Source organism: Mytilus edulis, chromosome 5 (genome assembly GCF_963676685.1).
Source record: "Mytilus edulis chromosome 5, xbMytEdul2.2, whole genome shotgun sequence".
Lineage (NCBI taxonomy): Eukaryota > Metazoa > Mollusca > Bivalvia > Mytilida > Mytilidae > Mytilus > Mytilus edulis.
In genome coordinates, this window is record NC_092348.1 from 13,046,793 (window position 1) to 13,073,350 (window position 26,558).

The 26,558-nt window shown below is 35.0% G+C and overlaps 2 protein-coding genes across 2 annotated transcripts in view; both read right to left on the reverse strand.

Annotated features, from left to right (window-relative positions):
* Window positions 1–2,397, reverse strand: part of LOC139524933 (uncharacterized) — a 44,878-nt gene extending 42,481 nt beyond the window's left edge. The window contains exons 1-2 of the mRNA XM_071320108.1: window positions 2,393–2,397; window positions 1,984–2,179 (exon numbers count right to left, since the gene is read on the reverse strand). Of these exons, the coding sequence (XP_071176209.1) occupies window positions 1,984–2,179; window positions 2,393–2,397 (201 nt within the window). The remainder of the gene's footprint in view (window positions 1–1,983; window positions 2,180–2,392) is intronic.
* Window positions 2,398–3,105: 708 nt separating this feature from the next.
* LOC139524934 (von Willebrand factor D and EGF domain-containing protein-like) overlaps window positions 3,106–26,558 on the reverse strand; it is a 38,925-nt gene continuing 15,472 nt past the window's right edge. Inside the window, exons 2-10 of the mRNA XM_071320109.1 lie at window positions 15,687–15,917; window positions 14,819–14,983; window positions 14,269–14,507; window positions 13,722–13,808; window positions 12,098–12,442; window positions 10,709–10,788; window positions 4,808–4,877; window positions 3,732–3,917; window positions 3,106–3,357 (exon numbers count right to left, since the gene is read on the reverse strand). Coding sequence (XP_071176210.1) covers window positions 3,106–3,357; window positions 3,732–3,917; window positions 4,808–4,877; window positions 10,709–10,788; window positions 12,098–12,442; window positions 13,722–13,808; window positions 14,269–14,507; window positions 14,819–14,983; window positions 15,687–15,917 — 1,655 coding nt within the window. The remainder of the gene's footprint in view (window positions 3,358–3,731; window positions 3,918–4,807; window positions 4,878–10,708; window positions 10,789–12,097; window positions 12,443–13,721; window positions 13,809–14,268; window positions 14,508–14,818; window positions 14,984–15,686; window positions 15,918–26,558) is intronic.

Below are 26,558 nucleotides of genomic sequence, written 5' to 3' on the forward strand. Positions count from 1 at the left end.
ATTTGAAGCAATATGATAAATCATGATAATCAATTCTGAATGTAGTGTTTATAATATTCCGTTATTTTTCAGAATTTTGCAGTCGTTCAAGTTTAATTATTTGAATTAAATATTTTATATTAATTACTCTCCTTCGATCCTGAAATTTTTATCAAATATCATTTATTATACATCATAATAATGATAATAACAATAACAATCACAATATCCTAATAATAATAGTTATGATATTATCATAATACTAAAGAAATAATAACAATAACATTAATTACAACTATTACCAAATCCTGCACAATTAAATAACATCCAACAAGAAGCGTATGTAAAGTATAAAATGCATGATGTTATGATATGACGCGCCTACAAAAGTAAAAGGTTGGAAGATACCAAAGGGAAATTCACTCGTACGGCGAAAACGGACAATAACATGTCAAATAAAAAAGAGATGACCAAGACAAAACAATTTACAATATGGAAAATACAACATAGAAAACGCTGAGCAACACGAAGCTAAAAAAACTCGCTAATTATCTTAGGTTCTCCGTAGGTGTTTTGTAGCACATTTCAGCAGCGCCTGCATAAGTATATATATCCCAATTGGTACGAAATTACAAGGCTTGTAGTCAATCATGATTATTTTGATAGAGGGTTGCTGCTCAAAAGGATGCTTTTAAATCAGAGTTCCGGAAAGTGAAATTGAAATTATCCCTTCGTAAATTTCACAGACGCCATCACGAGACGACATTTATGGAATGATATTAGATATGTTCCTTATCCGTTCCTTCCGGAGCACCTGGAGTTTTGATGGGTTGCTTAGTCTTTAGTTTTCTATGTTGTGTCTTGTGTACTATATTCACCAATCTTTGAATGATTTAGTGATAGGACATCATCTATATAGCGGACGTTGAGAATAAAGGATAATGCTAGCTATTTTTTTTAGAAATCAAACTAACAAAGTCGGCATGAAGAGAAGCATAGTTGGTTCAAATCGGAATGCCGATTGTTTAAATAAAACCTCTAAATAGCACAAATATGTTGTTATTACAGAAAACAAACATCTGGATTATGCCAGAAGTAGGGAATTGTTTCTTCGAATCAGAGTTATGTTTAACAAAGTACGGCTTGACACATAAACTTTGTATATACGTTCGTCATTTGAAAAAAAACTAAATAGGCGGTTTATGTTCTATACGGTATCGAGATTGACTTAAAATTTCCCTGACAATCGTTTCGAAGCTTTCATTACGTTAATTAAACAATGCACAATTCCTGTGGTCAACCATTTCTCACATATTGTTCTTTTTCATTTGTAAATAATGGATGAGTTCATACAAATGCATTGGGTGGATTACACTTGCCAGAAAGAATGAATTTGGTGTAATGTCATGAAACTGAACACCACGAATATATCATTGATATCATGCTAGTTCTGAAACAGTGGTGATGGTCAGATTGTGACTCAAAATACTTTATATTATGTTATTGTACTACATTCATATTCATTTGTCCCGTCTCTTATATTTGATGAGCTATTAGTATTTTTTTTATTATTATGATATGAGTTTAATGTATACAGTAGGGATCTGTTTCATCTAAATCAACACGTATTTAATGCCATCCAAACAAACGATATATAAATATTAAAGATTAGTTATACTACAAATAATAATGGCAATCAAGATAACCGAAAAAAATGAATAATAAAAAAATGGTTATCTGAAAACATTTTGTTTAAAGATAATAGAAATAGAAACAAATACATATTTCATATAGCTATAACGAAAACTGTTGACATCGCAGTAAGGGAAATCTGTATTCAAAGAAAAAATCAGCAGTCGCACATTTTCGTTTTTGAACAGTTTGTTTTGTTTATTCATCATTACAATTTGTAGCAGAAAAAATTATTTTGTATCATTTGAAATTCAGATTTTTTTACATGATTTTTAGATATTTGTTTTATTCTGATTTAAGACATAGTCTTACCTGTACAGTCTTATTTACAGTTGCTGGGATGCTTTTGGAATAATTTCTGCTGCAATATGATGGCTGTACGACTTCATAACTATTATCACTATCACAAGATAAAACATTACTTGATTTAGGGTTCAATGTAGAATCCGTCCATTTATCAACATAAAAATCATCAGGCAAACGAAACAAATCTTCAGATTTCCCAACTCTACAATAAATATATATATATATAAATTAAGTTAACCTTCGGTACAACATTTAAGTAATTTAATATACAAAAAACCGCATAATAGACAGTAACAAGAAAAAAGGCAGCACTTTGTGGTTATCGTGTGATTTGTGTTTCGTAGACGAAAATCCAATAGAAACAATAGTTACGATTTATTGTCAGAGACAATGTAACTAGAAAAAAAATCATTACCCCATTGTTTGTGATTACTTGTAAATGTAAATCTGAATAAGACTCGAATCGAAAACGTAATTTAAAAAAAAATATGTGTGTCTAATAATATACTAGATGACAAGTGAAACGTTTGCTTTTAATTTACATATCATTAAAACACAACTTATATATACTTGCAACGATATACTAATACACCTGGTTATATATTTCGTTCATTGCCCTCATTTAGACACAATATTACATGTCATTCAGTAAATAGTTTTAAGGGTTTATGTCTGTAAATAAAATATGCATTGGCTCGTTCTTTAATGGTGTTGGGCTGAGTATGAAGAAAATGGAAATAAGCAGCCTTTATACGTTAAAAAGGATATGTTTTTTTTTCGTAAATATGCAATTGTCTGATTGCAGAAGTAATGCAATATATATTTGAACACCATATGTGTGTTATTTTGATTGATTGATTGATTGTTGGTTGCTTAACGTCCAGTGGCAAATATTCAGGACGAGAACAAGTTAACAATAAATACAATGGGTAGGTTGATACAATAGAGGCCTTCTGGGATGATGGTCGGGGAAATTTGTTATTTTGAGAGTAGCTAACTACTGACTGGTTTTTGTTAGTTGCACATAGTTGATCAAAACTTTCATTTCAGAAAGATGTGTAAGGTATTAGATTTTAAATGTGCATGAATGTTTTATAAAATTGTTGATTAATATGAATACAAGTCTTTTTAACAATGTAATACTTTCCTCCAAGAATCAGAAAAAGTTGGAAATTTTGTCCAGCTGCTTCCTGTATTGTCAGTTTTATTTGTTCCTCGAATGAGCATGTTATCTGTTATGTGTCCTGTCATTCTTCCACAAAGACCTTGAGACTGTCCTTTATCATCACCTGAACCCCTTACTTCAACATTCATTGTTCCTCCATAACTACCATGTAGGAAAATGTTTGCAGATATTTCAGTTCCGGTTGGAAATGTTATCTGTTTAAGTTAGTAAGAAATTGAAATAAATGTTGAAAAAGTATACTTTTTAATATCTATTTCCGTCATATGAACAACAAACGTATACAGACAAGATGGCTTTACATGAAGCATTATCATTTCAAAAAAAACAGATCAGAGAAGTTTTACCTCTTCCCTATTCAATTTCAGAATAAAATGAAATTAACCGTAGTAAAATATAGTTTAACAAAAGAATGCATATAAAATCTTAACTGTATGATGGCATATTCTTCATCAAACGGTTTATGCATAAACCTGTATGATATGTACTAATCGTTGAAATGATGCGTCAAACGTCGTAGAATGCATACAATAATTGAATGATTAATTTATCTGTACATATTTGAACATACCTTATATTGCTTTGTGTTTCGTTTTGCACGTTTAACTTTTAATATTTTGTCGGAACATGTCCCATATTTTATTATGGTTTTACCGCCACACACGTAGATAACAAATATGTCTCCACCAGCTCGAACCGCCAGACCACATATACAGAAAGCTCTATCGCTATTACATGGTGCCAGTTCCATTTGCACCTTAAAAAAAGCTTTCATTACTAAGTAAAGTTTTATTTTTCTCTCTGAAATGGTCAAGCTTTCTATTAGTCAAACATTTGGTAAAAGACTTAGATATTCAACTTCTTGAACAACATCTTAAATAATATTAGGTATATAAAAGCTACCCTTTTAGGAGTACGATTCAATGTACGATGAATAGATTTTAATTTTGAATTAAGTCATCAACTTTTTTTTTCTGAATAAACTGTAAAAAGTACCAAAAACTACTGACGACGTCAGTGTTAATATTTTTGAAGGTTATGAAATTATAATTAATCAGTTGATGAAAATGTTGATTAGATCCAAATATAGTCAAATATCACACACATGATTCTAACGTCATACGAAGTTTGTTTGGTACTTGTCTTACACCACCTTTAGTAGTGCAACTCAAATTGGTCAGTTCCATATTAGGCAAATTTGGATCAAGCTCCCCATAACACTTTGATCGTAGATAACTTTGAATAGTGATGTTACTCATCGTTTTTGCCATTAACAGCTTGATAAAACAAAAAAATAAACATCCCTGGCTTTGAAAATGTCGGCTTTAAGTTTTCCATGTAGGCGTGTACCCAGGAAAGCACCTCATTTATTGACGTTTTATAGTCATTCGCTATTCATTAACCAAGTGGTTCTCATAAAATATAAACTCATTCAATTTGTTGCCACCGTGCATGAAACGTTGTGTAAACATTTGCCGTAAACTAGAGGGAAAAGTGAGTAAGTACAGAATAATTGCATACAAAGATGGTTGTATATGGTGCTCTGTGAATTAGTTTATGCTTCAGAAAAAGTTTTACCTGGGCAGGTATTTCATTTAATATTCAAAATCATCAATTTCAAATTAACAACTCAAAAACGAAACTAACCTGCATGTGTCTTTCCAATTTGCTATGTTCATACAAAATGTATGTACCTGGTTGTTGATGTTCATATGATCTGCAATGAATAAAATTGTGATAATCATTTGTTATTATATGTACACTAGGATACTGTGGATTCATTTGTTTTCGTGGGTATGTTCAAATGTTCGTGAATTGAACGACACATTAGTTCTTGTGTTTATTTGATTTGCGGTTTTGTCCAAGTTTGCATTCATAGCTATTCCTTATATATACTTTCATTGAACATTCAAGTTTGCGGTTGACCTATATCGTTTATATTTGAATTCAACGAAAGCTGAAACTGAGCTAAAAGGAATAAACTTTCGGTAAGTTGCTCACGGTAAGTCAGGAGCATGGCCATTGTTATATTACAGTTCGTTTCTGTGTGTGTACATTTTAACGTTTGTTTCCGTTGTGTCGTTTGTTTTCTCTTATACTTGAGTGTGAATTCACGCTGCTATAAGACGTATCACGGTACTTTTCTATCCCAAATTCATGTATTTGGTTTTGATGTTATATTTGTTATTCTCATCGGATTCTGTCTAATGCTTAGTTCGTTTATGTATGTGTTACAATTTAATGTTGTGTCGTTGTTCTCTTCTTCTATTTAATGCGTTTCTCTCAGTTTTAGTTTGTTACTCCGATCTGGGTTTTTTTCAATTGATTTACGAGTTTTGAACAGCGGTATACTACTGTTGCCTTTATTTAAGTAAAGTGTCCCGTTAGAATGGTTTTATTTTTGAGTCATTAATTATTTAATTGTTTTGATTGTAGACGGGTTTTCTTGTGTATTGGTGATTGTATGCAGCGTTTCATCAAATCGTAATATTTTATTCTTGTTTCCGTTCAAAGCGAATGGTTTGGCTAGCCATAACAAGGTTCAACCTATCATTTTTTTTAAATGTTCTGTACCAAGTCAGGAATATGGCATTTGTTACATTGTATCATATCGTCCGTTTCTATGTCTGTTGGCTTTTATTTTCATAGCAGTTCAGTGCTTCTGTTTTGTTCCGTTTGTTTCCTTTTATAGTTGACGTGTTTCTCTCGGTTCTAATTTGTGCACTGGATTTGATCAGTTACATCGATTCATAACTATCAAACAGCAATATACTGCAACTTCTTTAATCTAAATACATGTAATCGTAAAGATCAATGCAATCAAATAATTTTGAAATTGGAGTACAGACACTGAAAATACATCTTCTATATTTACCAGGTTTTTATTCACACAGTACAGTTATTTTTGTCCATTGGTCAGAAGTGGTAAGAATTTTCCAAAAATTTGAGAATTTAGGACCATTAAACTGACTGTTGTTCTGTTTCATTTCAATAATTTAGAACTATATATAAGACATTAACATATTAATCAACTACATCCAAAGCATATAGCTATGTTGATCAGTTTTGAACCGTTTAAATTCAATGCCAAAAGTATATTCTGAAAACAATTTACCTTTATCTTGCAGTATTATGGTACTACAAAGTTAATTTACTAAGTGATGTTTTTCTTATTTGTTTAATTTGTAATGTGTTTTATTTCTTACAAATTATTAGTCACAGACCTAGAATTAAAAATAAAGTTAGAGGCTACAAGGAACCTGTTTCGCTCACCTGCAATTATTTTTTTGTTTAAAATTGATGCATGAAATAATGCAATCATTATACTTTTACTTAAGTTTCAAAGATATAAGCAACTAGAGGCCTTCAAGAGCCCGTGTCGCTCACCTTGGTCTATGACTATTTGTAGATCTTACTTTGCTGAACATTATTGCTGTTTACAGTTTATCTCTATCTATTATAATATCCAAGATAATAACCAAAAACTGCAAAATTTCCTTAAAATTACTAATTCTGGGGCAGCAACCCAACAACAGGCTGTCTGCTTTGTCTGAAAATTTCAGGGAAGAGAGATCTTGACCTAATAAACAATTTATCTTCTTGTCAGATTTGCTCTAAATGCTTTGGTTTCAAAGATATAAGCCAAAATCTACATTTCGCCCCTATGTACTATTTTAGCCATGGTGGCCATCTTGATTGGTTGGCAGGGTCACGCCACACATTTTTAAAATAAGATACATAAATGATGATTGTGGCCAAGTTTGATTAATTTTGACCCAGTAGTTTCAGAGGAAAAGATTTTTTAAAATACTAAAATTTTAGAAAAATGGTTAAAAATTGACTATAAAGGGCAATAACTCCTTAATGGGTCAATTGACAATATTGGTCATGTTGACTTATTTGTAAATCTTCCTTTGCTGAACATAATTGCTGTTTACAGTTTATCTCTATCTATAATAATATCAATAAGCTGTATGATTCGGCTGAAAATTCCAGGGCAGATACACCTCAACCTGTCAATCATTTTTACCAAATATCAGATGTGATCTATTATTTTTAGTTTCAGAGATATCAGCCAAACCTGCAATTTACCCTATGTTTTATTTTTTTACATGTTGGTTTGCAGGCGGGATCATTTGACACATTTGTAAAATTAGATGTCCTAATGATGATTGTGGCCGAGTTTGGTTAAATTTGTCTTAGTTGTTTCAGAGAAGAAGATTTTTGTAAAGATTTAAACAAATATTAAGAAAAATTGTTAAAAATTTACTAAAAAGGTCAATAACTCATTTAGGGGTCAATCGACAATTTTGATCATGTTGACTTATTGTATATCTTTTATTAACATCATTGTTGTTTACAGGTTATCTCAATTTATAATAATATTCTAGATTACAACCAAATAAAATTGAGAATGGAAATGGGGAATGTGTCAAAGAGACAACAACCCGACCAAATAAAAAACAACAGCGGAGGGTCACCAACAGGTCTTCAATGTAGCGAGAAATTCCCGCACCCGGAGGCGTCCTTCAGCTGGCCCCTAAACAAATATATACTAGTCCAGTGATAATGAACGCCATACTAATTTCCAAATTGTACACAAGAAACTATAATTAAAATAATACAAGACTAACAAAGGCCAGAGGCTCCTGACTTGGGACAGGCGCAAAAATGCAGCGGGGTTAAACATGTTTGTGAGATCTCAACCCTCCCCCTATACCTCTAACCAATGTAGAAAAGTAAACGCATAACAATACGCACATTAAAATTCAGTTCAAGAGAAGTCCGAGTCTGATGTCAGAAGATGTAACCAAAGAAAATAAACAAAATGACAATAATACATAAATAACAACAGACTACTAGCAGTTAACTGACATGCCAGCTCCAGACTTCAATTAAACTGACTGAAAGATTATGATTTCATCATATGAACACCAGGCACAATCCTTCCCGTTAGGGGTTTAGTATCATACCATCATAACATATATGAGAAGAACATAACCCGTGTCATGCCAACAACTGTTTTGGGAATAAATGTGTTTAGTTCCGATGCAAAGACCTTATCAGTGACTCAATATTAACGCCAAAATATGCAATCTTTAATGACTTGACAACAGTATCGTAATTATATCCCTTCTTAATAAGTCCATTCAAAGGTTTTGTAAGTTTCTGAGGTGAATACTGACACCTTTGTGCTTTATAAAGAATATTTCCATAAAAAATTGGATGTGAAATACCTGAACGTATTAGAAGTCTGCATGTTGAGCTATATTTACGAATGATGTCTTTATACCGATGATAAAATTTAGTAAATGTTTTGACTAGTTTGTGATATCGAAAACCCTGGTGTAATAATTTTTCAGTAATACATCAATTTCTCTCGTTAAAATCTAAAACATTGTTACATACACGAGCGAATCGTACAAGTTCAACAGGATAAATTTCATTAATATACATACTGAAGTCGTCATTATTGAGAGCCAAAATATCATCCAAATATCTAAAAGTATTATTAAATTTGTTTATCAGATGTTGTTTCGATGGGTCTTTGCTTATTTTTGTCATAAATTGTAACTCATAACAATACAAAAACAGGTCTGCAATAAGTGGTGCACAGTTAGTCCCAATTGGAATTCCGATAATCTGACGATATACGGAATCCCCAGAGCGAACAAAAATGTAATCTAGTAAAACTGCAAAATGTACTTAAAACTAATAATTCAGGGGCAGCAACCTATCATCAAAGTTTCTAATTCGTCTCAAAATTTCAGGGCTGATAGCTCTTAACCTGATGAATATTTTATCTCGTGTAAGATTCACTCTAAATGCTTTAGTTTCAGAGATATAAGCCAAAAAAAAACAGCATTTTACTCCTATATTTTTTTTATTCCTGGTGGCCATGTTAGTTGGCAGGCGGGGTCGTCATAACCTTTATTTAACCCAACTATGATTTGGCCAAGTTTTATCAAAATTGGTTCAGTAAATTTTCAGAAGAAACTTTTTTTGCAAAAGTTAACGACGACGGACGCCAAATGATGAAAAAGGCTCGCTTGAAACGCGCGTCTGGCGTACTAAATTTTAATCCTGGTACCTTTGATAACTATTGGCCCTTTAGGACAGATGAGCTAAATAAAGGCAACAGTAGTATACCGCTGTTCGAAATTCATAAATCGATAGAAAAAAAAATCCGGGTAACAAACTTAAACTGAGGGAAACGCGTCCAATATAAGAGAACTACGACACAACAAAAACATAACATTTTAAAAATGTAACATACAAGAAACGAACTATAATATAACAATGGCAATTGGTACAAGGCTGAGAATGAATACACAATACGATAAATAAATTATGTGCTATTTCTAAATCCCTAAAAAAAAATGTATGCAGTAACAAAAATTGTGAATCAAGCTAAAAAACTCTTAGAAAACTTAGATACATATCCTTCGTTCTGTTCTGCATGTATACTTTTTTTAAAACAGCATATGTTTTACCATTGACAAAAATTTGAAATATTTGAAGATCTAATTGGGCAATATAAAACCGTAAGTTCTTTAAATAAAACCTCACCAATGATATATTATTCAGGCTTATAATTTTGAGTGCCGTTCCCGCTTTTCGTCCAAGTAAGTCTTATCAGTGACACTCGAATGGAAACAGATTAGGGTCAAATCAAATACAAAGAAGGTGAGTATGAATAATGCCAAATTTTTTGTCTACAAAAGGATCATATCATTGAAGCTCAAATCCTAAAAAGTTGAAAAAACCAAATAAAGTATGAAGTTGAAAACACTAAGAACCAACGTTGATTCCTAAAATTTGTCAAATACAGCTAAGGTAATTAATTTAAAAAAACGAAAATAAAATAACAAAACCTAAAGACTAATGATCCATACAAACGCTACCCAAATATCAGGATATAACTGATATGATACAGGATGATAAGCACTTCCTGTTCCCTAATGGCAACCTACTTATTACTCTTATTAAAGTATTTGACGAATGTAACTGTTATTACATATCAAAACAGAATGAGGTAATACAGGATCTTTGATTATTCATTTATAATTTCTTCACTATTTGTATAAACTCTGGAATATTTGAAGTCTGACTGATTGTTGAAGACTGAATATTGCCCTCTAAAGATCTTTTTGTAATATTCGTTGTACGGTTAATGTCTCTTTTAACCAACTTTTTTTTTTTTAAATAATTTACCGTCATATTTTATAGAAAATATTAATTCAAGATGAGTTGTTTTATAATAGTCATTTCGGGCCTTTTTGTATCGAACTATTCGATTAGCTCATTTTGGAAGCCATACGTTGACCTATAGTTGTTAATGTCTGTGTCATTTAGTATCTTGTATTATTGGCGAAAACTTCTTTTTAATATTTAAGATAAATAAAGATTTATTTCAGATATGATGTTCCTGCATGATCAATCATATGCTAGGCAGTATTTCTCTTTACAATAGTAGGTTTTTAAAAGTCAAACTCAATTGATTAGTAGATAAAAATATTTTCTTAATAACTTTATTTGAATACTTACAGTCCATCAAACGTTTTCATATGTGGATCGTTATGAGCTGAACACACCTTATGATTTGAGTCTGAATCTCGAACATACACCTTTAAATATCATCCAACAGTGCTTGATTAAAAATTTAATATGCAATTGGTTTTCTATTACTATAGAACAGCCTCAAATGTAGCTCATTTTAATGTACTTTCTGAACATACTTTAGTAAAAGTTGCAACTCAGAATGTTAACTTTGACAGGCATTTGTTTATATATTTCTCTCCGTATCTATGAGAATTTGTCTTAAGAAAACATAACTGTTTATGCTCCAATCATAGAAAATATAATTGTAACAGATAAAAAAGCTAAGATTAGTAGCAATCAGTTCTTAAAAATCCGCCTATTTATGTCAATTGGCAGAATTATCTATTGTAGTAAATTCAGTACTGTCCTAAGATAGGGACGAATAATACCAGAGGTGCATTCAAACTCAAATGTCGAAAATAAACGGACAACGGCATGGCAATTTCTTACTTTTTGCTTGATATCATTCTGTATCTTTCAGACAATAAGGTATAATACAGTTCTCAACGTTTACTGAACATAGACATCCTATTATTTTATATGAAAAAGTCTTAATTAACACCAAAGTAATTGTCTGAACGATACTGAATGTTTTGCAGCTGATAAGTCTGGAATTTATATCGATAAAAGCAACGACTGCATTACAGACACATCAAAATAATAATAATTAATTGATATATAAATACTGTGCTAAAATTGAAACATAGTGTACATATTGTTTATACAAAATATCGCTTTTCACACATGCCAAAAAACCTGCTTTTTGAATGCTCAAATATCGAAGAAAAAATTGTCTTGTAAGCATTAAACCTTTGTGTTTGATTATCGTATTATACCAAATTTCCAATTGTAGGACGTCGTCAAAACTTTAATCTACGATCCTTAACCATTATATATTTGAGTATTTCTCTGATCTGACTGTTTTTGCATTTGTTTGTTCTTCATTTCTTTTCCAAAGTGTTGTCATTTAAACGTTGCCATATAAAGGGGGGGGGGGGGTCTGGCAACGCATAAAACCAGTTTCAACCCGCCATTTGTTCTTAACATATTATAAAAAAAATAGTCCGTTTCGATGAAGTTTGTGTTTGCTGCAGTTACGTGTTAGTGTTCTTCCGTTGTTTTCCTCTTAAAGTTGATGCTCTTCCTCTCGGTTTTAGTCTATAAAACAGATTCCTTTTCTCTTTATCGATTTATAGCTTTTGAACAGCAATATACTATCGTTGCGTTGTTTACTTGCAATGCTATTGATATCATACAATATCAAGCATATTGATATCAGATTGATTTCTATCTAATCGTGAATCATTATCAGACACAGTACATACACATACTAACCTGGATTAATGGGATGTGTTCATGATGATGAAAGTTTGACCTTGATAAATCAACATGTATTTCGACAGCAAAACTAGAAGGTTTAACACCATAGCCCTTTCGTCCAATATGCTTCATTTCAATATGGTGTGTGGTATTCCAATTATCTTGCATTATATCAGTTAAGTTGTTTCTTCGTGGGATAGCATAAAGTTGGCCATCACATCTGTCAAGTTCAGTTTCCTTCTTTATAAGTACATTAACATTTATACCGCATATATCTTCAAGCTGACAACTTAATGGAATAGTTAGTTGATACGGAACTATCACTACTTCTCCCTTTTGAATTCTGATATGATCTGGAAACTGCAATAAAGTGTATATTTAGAAAAAAGAGTTCTGGGCATGTTTTTGACACAAATGAATACCATTACGAATACGGATACGAATATAAATAATTCATGAACTCCAGTTATATTAAGCTATGAAACCATTTTTGTCAGAACATACATATAACATGTCAGAAATACACAGTTGATTATCACAACATGGTTGGTAAAGTTTAATTTTGTCAGTCTTACATACTTTTTTTAAATTTAAGCTTATTTTTTCAATACTTTTTCCTCGGGTCTATACAGATATATATGTTACAGTGGATTTGTGAAATCCCTGGAATATTTAGTTTTTTTTTTTTGTAAAATCACTTACTGTTTCAGTGATTTTGTGAAATCCCAAAAATATCAGGGATTTTACAAAATCAATAAAAAATATTGCCAGGGATTTTGTAAAATTCCTGATTACAAGTTTAAACTTAGAAATGTGTTTTTCTTGAAACAAGCTGAACAAACCAATAACTTGTTGCAATTAATAATACTAGTAAAATTATTGTACAGTGATTTCATATGATAGAAATATGAGCTGATATTCAAATTACAATTTATTTATTTTTGCAAAGTATTGGGTGATATCAACTATAACACAATTGTTATGCTTTTCGAGAGACACACTTATTTTGTTGAGATTCATTCTTTCCAGAACATCTACATTTAAAACAAAACATTGTCCGTCGTCACAACTGGACGACAACGTAACTGTTGGTAAAAAAAATATGAATTTGTCAATTGACACAGCTAACGGACTAAAAAAAAACAGGATCAGTGGATTTAAGCTGGTTTCTAGTGTATGACCTTTACAAAATACAATGTGTTATATGTTGTGAATGTCTTCAAGATCTTCAAAACATACGTAAAATTAAATAATCTGATGAATACTGTTTATTTTTACTATTTTGCAACATATCTCCACATTGAAAATACTCCATACCTACGTTAAACTAATATTTACTTTTGATTTGATTTTGATCTTAATAAAAAAAAAAGTATATTTTTTTTAAAGATTTATAAATTGATTGGATACAAAAAGTCAATGTTAGAAATGCAAGTAAAAAAACAAAATTTTCTTTCCTAAAAACTGCCTTCTACTTAAACTACAATTGTTTGTATGCAGCTATTTCTTTTGAAACATTTCATCAGGAATAATTAACCATTTCATGTCATGACAATTCTAATTTCCTTTCGGAAAATGTAAAAGGATTTTATACTAACATGTAAAACATGTTCAGCATTGAATTGAAATATTTTCTTACCTTCAGGCCAGCATAAAATTTGTTACTGGTTGCATTTAAACCCATTACGTCATGCTCAAAATGCAGTGCCTTTACTGTACATGTAATCTATAAAACAAATGTATACGAGTTTGTGAAGGTTCTTCTCTTAAGACTATATAATGACCATAAAAATACTATTTGACAAAATGATTGTATCAATATTTATTTTGTTTAACTAAAAATGTATGTTCTATACATGCGTAAAAAGAGACTCACAAGGTTTGATAGATTTTTCTTTGTGTCTTGTAATATGTGTATGTTTCGTTGCACTGTTATTTAAATATATATTCAAAACTAGACCGTTGCTTTGCCCAATTGAATGGTTTTACGACTTTTGAATAGCAGTATACTACTGTTGCCATTATTAACACATGTCATTTTTCAGGCCCGTTATAACTTGCTGCCCGGTGCGAACTAAGGCTCCGTGTCGATAAACGTACTTTGACCTATAAAGGTTTATTTTATTATATTGTGACTTGCATTTGATAGGCACTCATACCACATATTCTGCTGTTTATCTACTCACATGTACTCCAAATGTTTTAAAGTGTTCATCAGTCAATCGTAGATTTGAAAACTGACTTGATTCATTCTTTAGAGTCAGACTGGATATTCCCCATCTCCAAGTTATCTCATAATACGCAAAGTTAAGAGAACTTATGTTCATATAACATTCAAACTGTAGTCGGTCAACACTGCTTTCATTTTCGTTGTACCCTGAAGGCTTGACCACTGGCTTTGGAAGTGGCGGATCCTTTTTAATTCCTAAAAAGAAAATGAAAAGCTGATAGTTCTGTTCGCCAATTCAAATTTGCAGCTTAATGTCTGGCGATGCAATCGATAATCTCAAAAATTTAAATGAAAATATTTGAAGATAAAATTGTCAGGAGCGTGATACCTGTTCAGAAAATTGTTCACTTTTTGTATCTAGACGTTTTAATTATTACATTTTGATAAAGGGGCAATATATTAATTCTGTAAACTTCATCAAGTCGGGTTTTCCTTCTGCAAAGTGTTCTTAACAAATAAAAATTGACAAAATTAATGTATACACAAAAACTTAACAATATTCTTACCGAAACAATAAGCTTCTGGGCAATGCTTCGTTGGTAGTAGAAAGTAAGCCGTGTACTTTTCACATCGTTTGATTTTGACAGGTATTTTCTCGTCACAGTAAGACATGAAACCTACTTTACATGCTGTCCTGTTCACTACACCTTCTGATATGGTTGGTATTGTTCCTGTTAAGCATTGGATCAAGTATTTTGAAACAAAAGTCATATGGGACTATTAATAATATTATTTTTTTTATTTTGTAACTTTTGACTTTACAAACAATGGGAATCTATTGATAAGTGACCACTTTCACTTTATCATACGACGGGTGTCACATGTAGAGCAGGATCTGATTACCAATCCGGAGCACCTGCGATCACCACAATTTTTTTGGTTCGTGTTGACGTTGTACCCCTATTTGCGATATTTTTACCTTTTTTTGTGTCTGTTTGTTTTTATCACATATCGTTGTCAAGAGAAGAGAATTTGATGCGACTAGAAAACAAGTGAGAGGTGTAGCTAGCTTTAAATCCAGGTTTTATCCACCATTTGCTACATATGAAATTGCCTGCACCAATTCATGGATATGACAGTTTGATGTGCTTGAGCTTTTGATTTTCCCATTTGATAAGGGACTTTCCGTGTTGAATTGTCCTCGGTTTATGATTTACTTTATTTTTTTCATTATATACTCGATTTTTCAAGTCAGTTACTCGATTATCAAATTCAATATAAAACATAAAATTTAATATAAAGTCTCATTCAAGCTATTCGTGTTTTGTCATTTGGAAGCGAATAACCTCTAAATTATATTTTATTTCCGAGTTTAGTTATCAATGTAACACTCTGACTTGAAAGAAAAGATGTTTATATTAACAATGGTCTTACCTTTCAGCCATATAGGATGTGTTGTACCACAGTCTAGAAATGTTGGTGGTTCTGTTGGCATATCATTGTAAGACATAAACCAAGCCCCATGTTGTGGTATCAGGTATTTATCACACACCATCTCCTCTTGTCTCCTTTGGAACATGGTCTTATAGTTCTTAAACCTCCTATGCATGTCATGGAGATGTCTTTCACTGTCATCTTCGCATGGGTCAATTTCTTGTCTTTTACCTTAAACATACGTAGTTTTAAACTCAGCATAAAACGTTCCTCCTTTTAAACATGCAGTCATTTTGAAATATCTCAGTTAGAAAAATTGGAATACATTAAAGAAATCTTACGTTTAAGTGTCTGCACACATTTTAAAAGCATCAGGATATTCTTTTGTCTATGACCATGGTTTAGGTTTGTCATCATGATATTCATTTGTCTATGCCGTTTGGTTTTTGTTTGTCATATTCATTTTTTCGGGTATATTTTTAAAATAAATCCGTTGTTGGTTTTCTCGATTCTATTGTTTTACATATTTTGACATGTCAGGCACTTTTTATACATCATTGATGGCGATCCGATGGATACATCTGTTGTAGAGTTGTCACTGACTCAGACGTACTTATAAATATAATTATTTTCTGTGACTGTATATTACATTAATTTGTAGGATCCTTTACTATAGATAATTTAGCTGATCTGTAACAATAACATCTTCTTCTTCTTTAGTTTCAGAAAACCATCAACATACTGATGTTTACTTTCCGGCGCATGCCTGGTATAATTTTTCAAATTTATGTATTTATAAATATAGTTTAACATATATGTATTCCATATTTTTGTATATATTTGTTATATTTTTATTATCAATCTTTTTTTTTTTTTTTTTTTTTTTTTTTTTTTTTTGGTGTCACGATATCACAGTAGCATGGGTTCGAATCCCGGCGAGGGAAGAACCAAATCTTCATGCCTTATATATCATGTACTGTAGTACGCCGCTAGATTAAAACTGACGAGGAAAGGTAACACACGGCCAGCGCAGGCTCTTTTTTTGAGAGCCCAGGTGGTCGTGTGGTCTAGCGGGACGGCTGCAGTGCAGGCAATTTGGTGTCACGATATCACAGTAGCATGGGTTCGAATCCCGGCGAGGGAAGAACCAAATATTTGCGAAAGCAAATTTACAGATCTAACATTGTTGGGTGATGTTTAGACGAGTTGTATATATATATATATATATACAACTCGTCTAAACATCAACCCAACAATGTTAGATCTGTAAATTTGCTTTCGCAAATTTTTGGTTCTTCCCTTGCCGGGATTCGAACCCATGCTACTGTGATATCGTGACACCAAATCGCCTGCACTGCAGCCGTCCCGCTAGACCACACGACCACCTGGGCTCTCAAAAAAAGAGCTTTCGGTGGGCATGTGTTACCTTTCCACGTCAGTTTTAATCTAGCGGCGTACTACAGTACATGATATATAAGGCATGAAGATGTTATTGTTACAGATCAGCTTAATTATCTATAGTAAAGGATCCTACAAATTAATGTAAGATACAGTCACAGAAAATAATTATATTCATAAGTACGTCTGAGTCAGTGACAACCCTACAACAGATGTATCCATCGGATCGCCATCAATGATGGTGATACATGGCTGTGTACATAATGTATATACAACTCGTCTAAACATCAACCCAACAATGTTAGATCTGTAAATTTGCTTTCGCAAATTTTTGGTTCTTCCCTTGCCGGGATTCGAACCCATGCTACTGTGATATCGTGACACCAAATCGCCTGCACTGCAGCCGTCCCGCTAGACCACACAACCACCTGGGCTCTCAAAAAAAGAGCTTTCGGTGGGCATGTGTTACCTTTCCACGTCAGTTTTAATCTAGCGGCGTACTACAGTACATGATATATAAGGCATGAAGATGTTATTGTTACAGATCAGCTTAATTATCTATAGTAAAGGATCCTACAAATTAATGTAAGATACAGTCACAGAAAATAATTATATTCATAAGTACGTCTGAGTCAGTGACAACCCTACAACAGATGTATCCATCGGATCGCCATCAATGATGGTGATACATGGCTGTGTACATAATGTATATACAACTCGTCTAAACATCAACCCAACAATGTTAGATCTGTAAATTTGCTTTCGCAAATTTTTGGTTCTTCCCTTGCCGGGATTCGAACCCATGCTACTGTGATATCGTGACACCAAATCGCCTGCACTGCAGCCGTCCCGCTAGACCACACGACCACCTGGGCTCTCAAAAAAAGAGCTTTCGGTGGGCATGTGTTACCTTTCCACGTCAGTTTTAATCTAGCGGCGTACTACAGTACATGATATATAAGGCATGAAGATGTTATTGTTACAGATCAGCTTAATTATCTATAGTAAAGGATCCTACAAATTAATGTAAGATACAGTCACAGAAAATAATTATATTCATAAGTACGTCTGAGTCAGTGACAACCCTACAACAGATGTATCCATCGGATCGCCATCAATGATGGTGATACATGGCTGTGTACATAATGTATATACAACTCGTCTAAACATCAACCCAACAATGTTAGATCTGTAAATTTGCTTTCGCAAATTTTTGGTTCTTCCCTTGCCGGGATTCGAACCCATGCTACTGTGATATCGTGACACCAAATCGCCTGCACTGCAGCCGTCCCGCTAGACCACACGACCACCTGGGCTCTCAAAAAAAGAGCTTTCGGTGGGCATGTGTTACCTTTCCACGTCAGTTTTAATCTAGCGGCGTACTACAGTACATGATATATAAGGCATGAAGATGTTATTGTTACAGATCAGCTTAATTATCTATAGTAAAGGATCCTACAAATTAATGTAAGATACAGTCACAGAAAATAATTATATTCATAAGTACGTCTGAGTCAGTGACAACCCTACAACAGATGTATCCATCGGATCGCCATCAATGATGGTGATACATGGCTGTGTACATAATGTATATACAACTCGTCTAAACATCAACCCAACAATGTTAGATCTGTAAATTTGCTTTCGCAAATTTTTGGTTCTTCCCTTGCCGGGATTCGAACCCATGCTACTGTGATATCGTGACACCAAATCGCCTGCACTGCAGCCGTCCCGCTAGACCACACGACCACCTGGGCTCTCAAAAAAGAGCTTTCGGTGGGCATGTGTTACCTTTCCACGTCAGTTTTAATCTAGCGGCGTACTACAGTACATGATATATAAGGCATGAAGATGTTATTGTTACAGATCAGCTTAATTATCTATAGTAAAGGATCCTACAAATTAATGTAAGATACAGTCACAGAAAATAATTATATTCATAAGTACGTCTGAGTCAGTGACAACCCTACAACAGATGTATCCATCGGATCGCCATCAATGATGGTGATACATGGCTGTGTACATAATGTATATACAACTCGTCTAAACATCAACCCAACAATGTTAGATCTGTAAATTTGCTTTCGCAAATTTTTGGTTCTTCCCTTGCCGGGATTCGAACCCATGCTACTGTGATATCGTGACACCAAATCGCCTGCACTGCAGCCGTCCCGCTAGACCACACGACCACCTGGGCTCTCAAAAAAAGAGCTTTCGGTGGGCATGTGTTACCTTTCCACGTCAGTTTTAATCTAGCGGCGTACTACAGTACATGATATATAAGGCATGAAGATGTTATTGTTACAGATCAGCTTAATTATCTATAGTAAAGGATCCTACAAATTAATGTAAGATACAGTCACAGAAAATAATTATATTCATAAGTACGTCTGAGTCAGTGACAACCCTACAACAGATGTATCCATCGGATCGCCATCAATGATGGTGATACATGGCTGTGTACATAATGTATATACAACTCGTCTAAACATCAACCCAACAATGTTAGATCTGTAAATTTGCTTTCGCAAATTTTTGGTTCTTCCCTTGCCGGGATTCGAACCCATGCTACTGTGATATCGTGACACCAAATCGCCTGCACTGCAGCCGTCCCGCTAGACCACACGACCACCTGGGCTCTCAAAAAAAGAGCTTTCGGTGGGCATGTGTTACCTTTCCACGTCAGTTTTAATCTAGCGGCGTACTACAGTACATGATATATAAGGCATGAAGATGTTATTGTTACAGATCAGCTTAATTATCTATAGTAAAGGATCCTACAAATTAATGTAAGATACAGTCACAGAAAATAATTATATTCATAAGTACGTCTGAGTCAGTGACAACCCTACAACAGATGTATCCATCGGATCGCCATCAATGATGGTGATACATGGCTGTGTACATAATGTATATACAACTCGTCTAAACATCAACCCAACAATGTTAGATCTGTAAATTTGCTTTCGCAAATTTTTGGTTCTTCCCTTGCCGGGATTCGAACCCATGCTACTGTGATATCGTGACACCAAATCGCCTGCACTGCAGCCGTCCCGCTAGACCACACGACCACCTGGGCTCTCAAAAAAAGAGCTTTCGGTGGGCATGTGTTACCTTTCCACGTCAGTTTTAATCTAGCGGCGTACTACAGTACATGATATATAAGGCATGAAGATGTTATTGTTACAGATCAGCTTAATTATCTATAGTAAAGGATCCTACAAATTAATGTAAGATACAGTCACAGAAAATAATTATATTCATAAGTACGTCTGAGTCAGTGACAACCCTACAACAGATGTATCCATCGGATCGCCATCAATGATGGTGATACATGGCTGTGTACATAATGTATATACAACTCGTCTAAACATCAACCCAACAATGTTAGATCTGTAAATTTGCTTTCGCAAATTTTTGGTTCTTCCCTTGCCGGGATTCGAACCCATGCTACTGTGATATCGTGACACCAAATCGCCTGCACTGCAGCCGTCCCGCTAGACCACACGACCACCTGGGCTCTCAAAAAAAGAGCTTTCGGTGGGCATGTGTTACCTTTCCACGTCAGTTTTAATCTAGCGGCGTACTACAGTACATGATATATAAGGCATGAAGATGTTATTGTTACAGATCAGCTTAATTATCTATAGTAAAGGATCCTACAAATTAATGTAAGATACAGTCACAGAAAATAATTATATTCATAAGTACGTCTGAGTCAGTGACAACCCTACAACAGATGTATCCATCGGATCGCCATCAATGATGGTGATACATGGCTGTGTACATAATGTATATACAACTCGTCTAAACATCAACCCAACAATGTTAGATCTGTAAATTTGCTTTCGCAAATTTTTGGTTCTTCCCTTGCCGGGATTCGAACCCATGCTACTGTGATATCGTGACACCAAATCGCCTGCACTGCAGCCGTCCCGCTAGACCACACGACCACCTGGGCTCTCAAAAAAAGAGCTTTCGGTGGGCATGTGTTACCTTTCCACGTCAGTTTTAATCTAGCGGCGTACTACAGTACATGATATATAAGGCATGAAGATGTTATTGTTACAGATCAGCTTAATTATCTATAGTAAAGGATCCTACAAATTAATGTAAGATACAGTCACAGAAAATAATTATATTCATAAGTACGTCTGAGTCAGTGACAACCCTACAACAGATGTATCCATCGGATCGCCATCAATGATGGTGATACATGGCTGTGTACATAATGTATATACAACTCGTCTAAACATCAACCCAACAATGTTAGATCTGTAAATTTGCTTTCGCAAATTTTTGGTTCTTCCCTTGCCGGGATTCGAACCCATGCTACTGTGATATCGTGACACCAAATCGCCTGCACTGCAGCCGTCCCGCTAGACCACACGACCACCTGGGCTCTCAAAAAAAGAGCTTTCGGTGGGCATGTGTTACCTTTCCACGTCAGTTTTAATCTAGCGGCGTACTACAGTACATGATATATAAGGCATGAAGATGTTATTGTTACAGATCAGCTTAATTATCTATAGTAAAGGATCCTACAAATTAATGTAAGATACAGTCACAGAAAATAATTATATTCATAAGTACGTCTGAGTCAGTGACAACCCTACAACAGATGTATCCATCGGATCGCCATCAATGATGGTGATACATGGCTGTGTACATAATGTATATACAACTCGTCTAAACATCAACCCAACAATGTTAGATCTGTAAATTTGCTTTCGCAAATTTTTGGTTCTTCCCTTGCCGGGATTCGAACCCATGCTACTGTGATATCGTGACACCAAATCGCCTGCACTGCAGCCGTCCCGCTAGACCACACGACCACCTGGGCTCTCAAAAAAAGAGCTTTCGGTGGGCATGTGTTACCTTTCCACGTCAGTTTTAATCTAGCGGCGTACTACAGTACATGATATATAAGGCATGAAGATGTTATTGTTACAGATCAGCTTAATTATCTATAGTAAAGGATCCTACAAATTAATGTAAGATACAGTCACAGAAAATAATTATATTCATAAGTACGTCTGAGTCAGTGACAACCCTACAACAGATGTATCCATCGGATCGCCATCAATGATGGTGATACATGGCTGTGTACATAATGTATATACAACTCGTCTAAACATCAACCCAACAATGTTAGATCTGTAAATTTGCTTTCGCAAATTTTTGGTTCTTCCCTTGCCGGGATTCGAACCCATGCTACTGTGATATCGTGACACCAAATCGCCTGCACTGCAGCCGTCCCGCTAGACCACACGACCACCTGGGCTCTCAAAAAAAGAGCTTTCGGTGGGCATGTGTTACCTTTCCACGTCAGTTTTAATCTAGCGGCGTACTACAGTACATGATATATAAGGCATGAAGATGTTATTGTTACAGATCAGCTTAATTATCTATAGTAAAGGATCCTACAAATTAATGTAAGATACAGTCACAGAAAATAATTATATTCATAAGTACGTCTGAGTCAGTGACAACCCTACAACAGATGTATCCATCGGATCGCCATCAATGATGGTGATACATGGCTGTGTACATAATGTATATACAACTCGTCTAAACATCAACCCAACAATGTTAGATCTGTAAATTTGCTTTCGCAAATTTTTGGTTCTTCCCTTGCCGGGATTCGAACCCATGCTACTGTGATATCGTGACACCAAATCGCCTGCACTGCAGCCGTCCCGCTAGACCACACGACCACCTGGGCTCTCAAAAAAAGAGCTTTCGGTGGGCATGTGTTACCTTTCCACGTCAGTTTTAATCTAGCGGCGTACTACAGTACATGATATATAAGGCATGAAGATGTTATTGTTACAGATCAGCTTAATTATCTATAGTAAAGGATCCTACAAATTAATGTAAGATACAGTCACAGAAAATAATTATATTCATAAGTACGTCTGAGTCAGTGACAACCCTACAACAGATGTATCCATCGGATCGCCATCAATGATGGTGATACATGGCTGTGTACATAATGTATATACAACTCGTCTAAACATCAACCCAACAATGTTAGATCTGTAAATTTGCTTTCGCAAATTTTTGGTTCTTCCCTTGCCGGGATTCGAACCCATGCTACTGTGATATCGTGACACCAAATCGCCTGCACTGCAGCCGTCCCGCTAGACCACACGACCACCTGGGCTCTCAAAAAAAGAGCTTTCGGTGGGCATGTGTTACCTTTCCACGTCAGTTTTAATCTAGCGGCGTACTACAGTACATGATATATAAGGCATGAAGATGTTATTGTTACAGATCAGCTTAATTATCTATAGTAAAGGATCCTACAAATTAATGTAAGATACAGTCACAGAAAATAATTATATTCATAAGTACGTCTGAGTCAGTGACAACCCTACAACAGATGTATCCATCGGATCGCCATCAATGATGGTGATACATGGCTGTGTACATAATGTATATACAACTCGTCTAAACATCAACCCAACAATGTTAGATCTGTAAATTTGCTTTCGCAAATTTTTGGTTCTTCCCTTGCCGGGATTCGAACCCATGCTACTGTGATATCGTGACACCAAATCGCCTGCACTGCAGCCGTCCCGCTAGACCACACGACCACCTGGGCTCTCAAAAAAAGAGCTTTCGGTGGGCATGTGTTACCTTTCCACGTCAGTTTTAATCTAGCGGCGTACTACAGTACATGATATATAAGGCATGAAGATGTTATTGTTACAGATCAGCTTAATTATCTATAGTAAAGGATCCTACAAATTAATGTAAGATACAGTCACAGAAAATAATTATATTCATAAGTACGTCTGAGTCAGTGACAACCCTACAACAGATGTATCCATCGGATCGCCATCAATGATGGTGATACATGGCTGTGTACATAATGTATATACAACTCGTCTAAACATCAACCCAACAATGTTAGATCTGTAAATTTGCTTTCGCAAATTTTTGGTTCTTCCCTTGCCGGGATTCGAACCCATGCTACTGTGATATCGTGACACCAAATCGCCTGCACTGCAGCCGTCCCGCTAGACCACACGACCACCTGGGCTCTCAAAAAAAGAGCTTTCGGTGGGCATGTGTTACCTTTCCACGTCAGTTTTAATCTAGCGGCGTACTACAGTACATGATATATAAGGCATGAAGATGTTATTGTTACAGATCAGCTTAATTATCTATAGTAAAGGATCCTACAAATTAATGTAAGATACAGTCACAGAAAATAATTATATTCATAAGTACGTCTGAGTCAGTGACAACCCTACAACAGATGTATCCATCGGATCGCCATCAATGATGGTGATACATGGCTGTGTACATAATGTATATACAACTCGTCTAAACATCAACCCAACAATGTTAGATCTGTAAATTTGCTTTCGCAAATTTTTGGTTCTTCCCTTGCCGGGATTCGAACCCATGCTACTGTGATATCGTGACACCAAATCGCCTGCACTGCAGCCGTCCCGCTAGACCACACGACCACCTGGGCTCTCAAAAAAAGAGCTTTCGGTGGGCATGTGTTACCTTTCCACGTCAGTTTTAATCTAGCGGCGTACTACAGTACATGATATATAAGGCATGAAGATGTTATTGTTACAGATCAGCTTAATTATCTATAGTAAAGGATCCTACAAATTAATGTAAGATACAGTCACAGAAAATAATTATATTCATAAGTACGTCTGAGTCAGTGACAACCCTACAACAGATGTATCCATCGGATCGCCATCAATGATGGTGATACATGGCTGTGTACATAATGTATATACAACTCGTCTAAACATCAACCCAACAATGTTAGATCTGTAAATTTGCTTTCGCAAATTTTTGGTTCTTCCCTTGCCGGGATTCGAACCCATGCTACTGTGATATCGTGACACCAAATCGCCTGCACTGCAGCCGTCCCGCTAGACCACACGACCACCTGGGCTCTCAAAAAAAGAGCTTTCGGTGGGCATGTGTTACCTTTCCACGTCAGTTTTAATCTAGCGGCGTACTACAGTACATGATATATAAGGCATGAAGATGTTATTGTTACAGATCAGCTTAATTATCTATAGTAAAGGATCCTACAAATTAATGTAAGATACAGTCACAGAAAATAATTATATTCATAAGTACGTCTGAGTCAGTGACAACCCTACAACAGATGTATCCATCGGATCGCCATCAATGATGGTGATACATGGCTGTGTACATAATGTATATACAACTCGTCTAAACATCAACCCAACAATGTTAGATCTGTAAATTTGCTTTCGCAAATTTTTGGTTCTTCCCTTGCCGGGATTCGAACCCATGCTACTGTGATATCGTGACACCAAATCGCCTGCACTGCAGCCGTCCCGCTAGACCACACGACCACCTGGGCTCTCAAAAAAAGAGCTTTCGGTGGGCATGTGTTACCTTTCCACGTCAGTTTTAATCTAGCGGCGTACTACAGTACATGATATATAAGGCATGAAGATGTTATTGTTACAGATCAGCTTAATTATCTATAGTAAAGGATCCTACAAATTAATGTAAGATACAGTCACAGAAAATAATTATATTCATAAGTACGTCTGAGTCAGTGACAACCCTACAACAGATGTATCCATCGGATCGCCATCAATGATGGTGATACATGGCTGTGTACATAATGTATATACAACTCGTCTAAACATCAACCCAACAATGTTAGATCTGTAAATTTGCTTTCGCAAATTTTTGGTTCTTCCCTTGCCGGGATTCGAACCCATGCTACTGTGATATCGTGACACCAAATCGCCTGCACTGCAGCCGTCCCGCTAGACCACACGACCACCTGGGCTCTCAAAAAAGAGCTTTCGGTGGGCATGTGTTACCTTTCCACGTCAGTTTTAATCTAGCGGCGTACTACAGTACATGATATATAAGGCATGAAGATGTTATTGTTACAGATCAGCTTAATTATCTATAGTAAAGGATCCTACAAATTAATGTAAGATACAGTCACAGAAAATAATTATATTCATAAGTACGTCTGAGTCAGTGACAACCCTACAACAGATGTATCCATCGGATCGCCATCAATGATGGTGATACATGGCTGTGTACATAATGTATATACAACTCGTCTAAACATCAACCCAACAATGTTAGATCTGTAAACTTATGAATATAATTATTTTCTGTGACTGTATCTTACATTAATTTGTAGGATCCTTTACTATAGATAATTAAGCTGATCTGTAACAATAACATCTTCATGCCTTATATATCATGTACTGTAGTACGCCGCTAGATTAAAACTGACGTGGAAAGGTAACACATGCCCACCGAAAGCTCTTTTTTTGAGAGCCCAGGTGGTCGTGTGGTCTAGCGGGACGGCTGCAGTGCAGGCGATTTGGTGTCACGATATCACAGTAGCATGGGTTCGAATCCCGGCAAGGGAAGAACCAAAAATTTGCGAAAGCAAATTTACAGATCTAACATTGTTGGGTTGATGTTTAG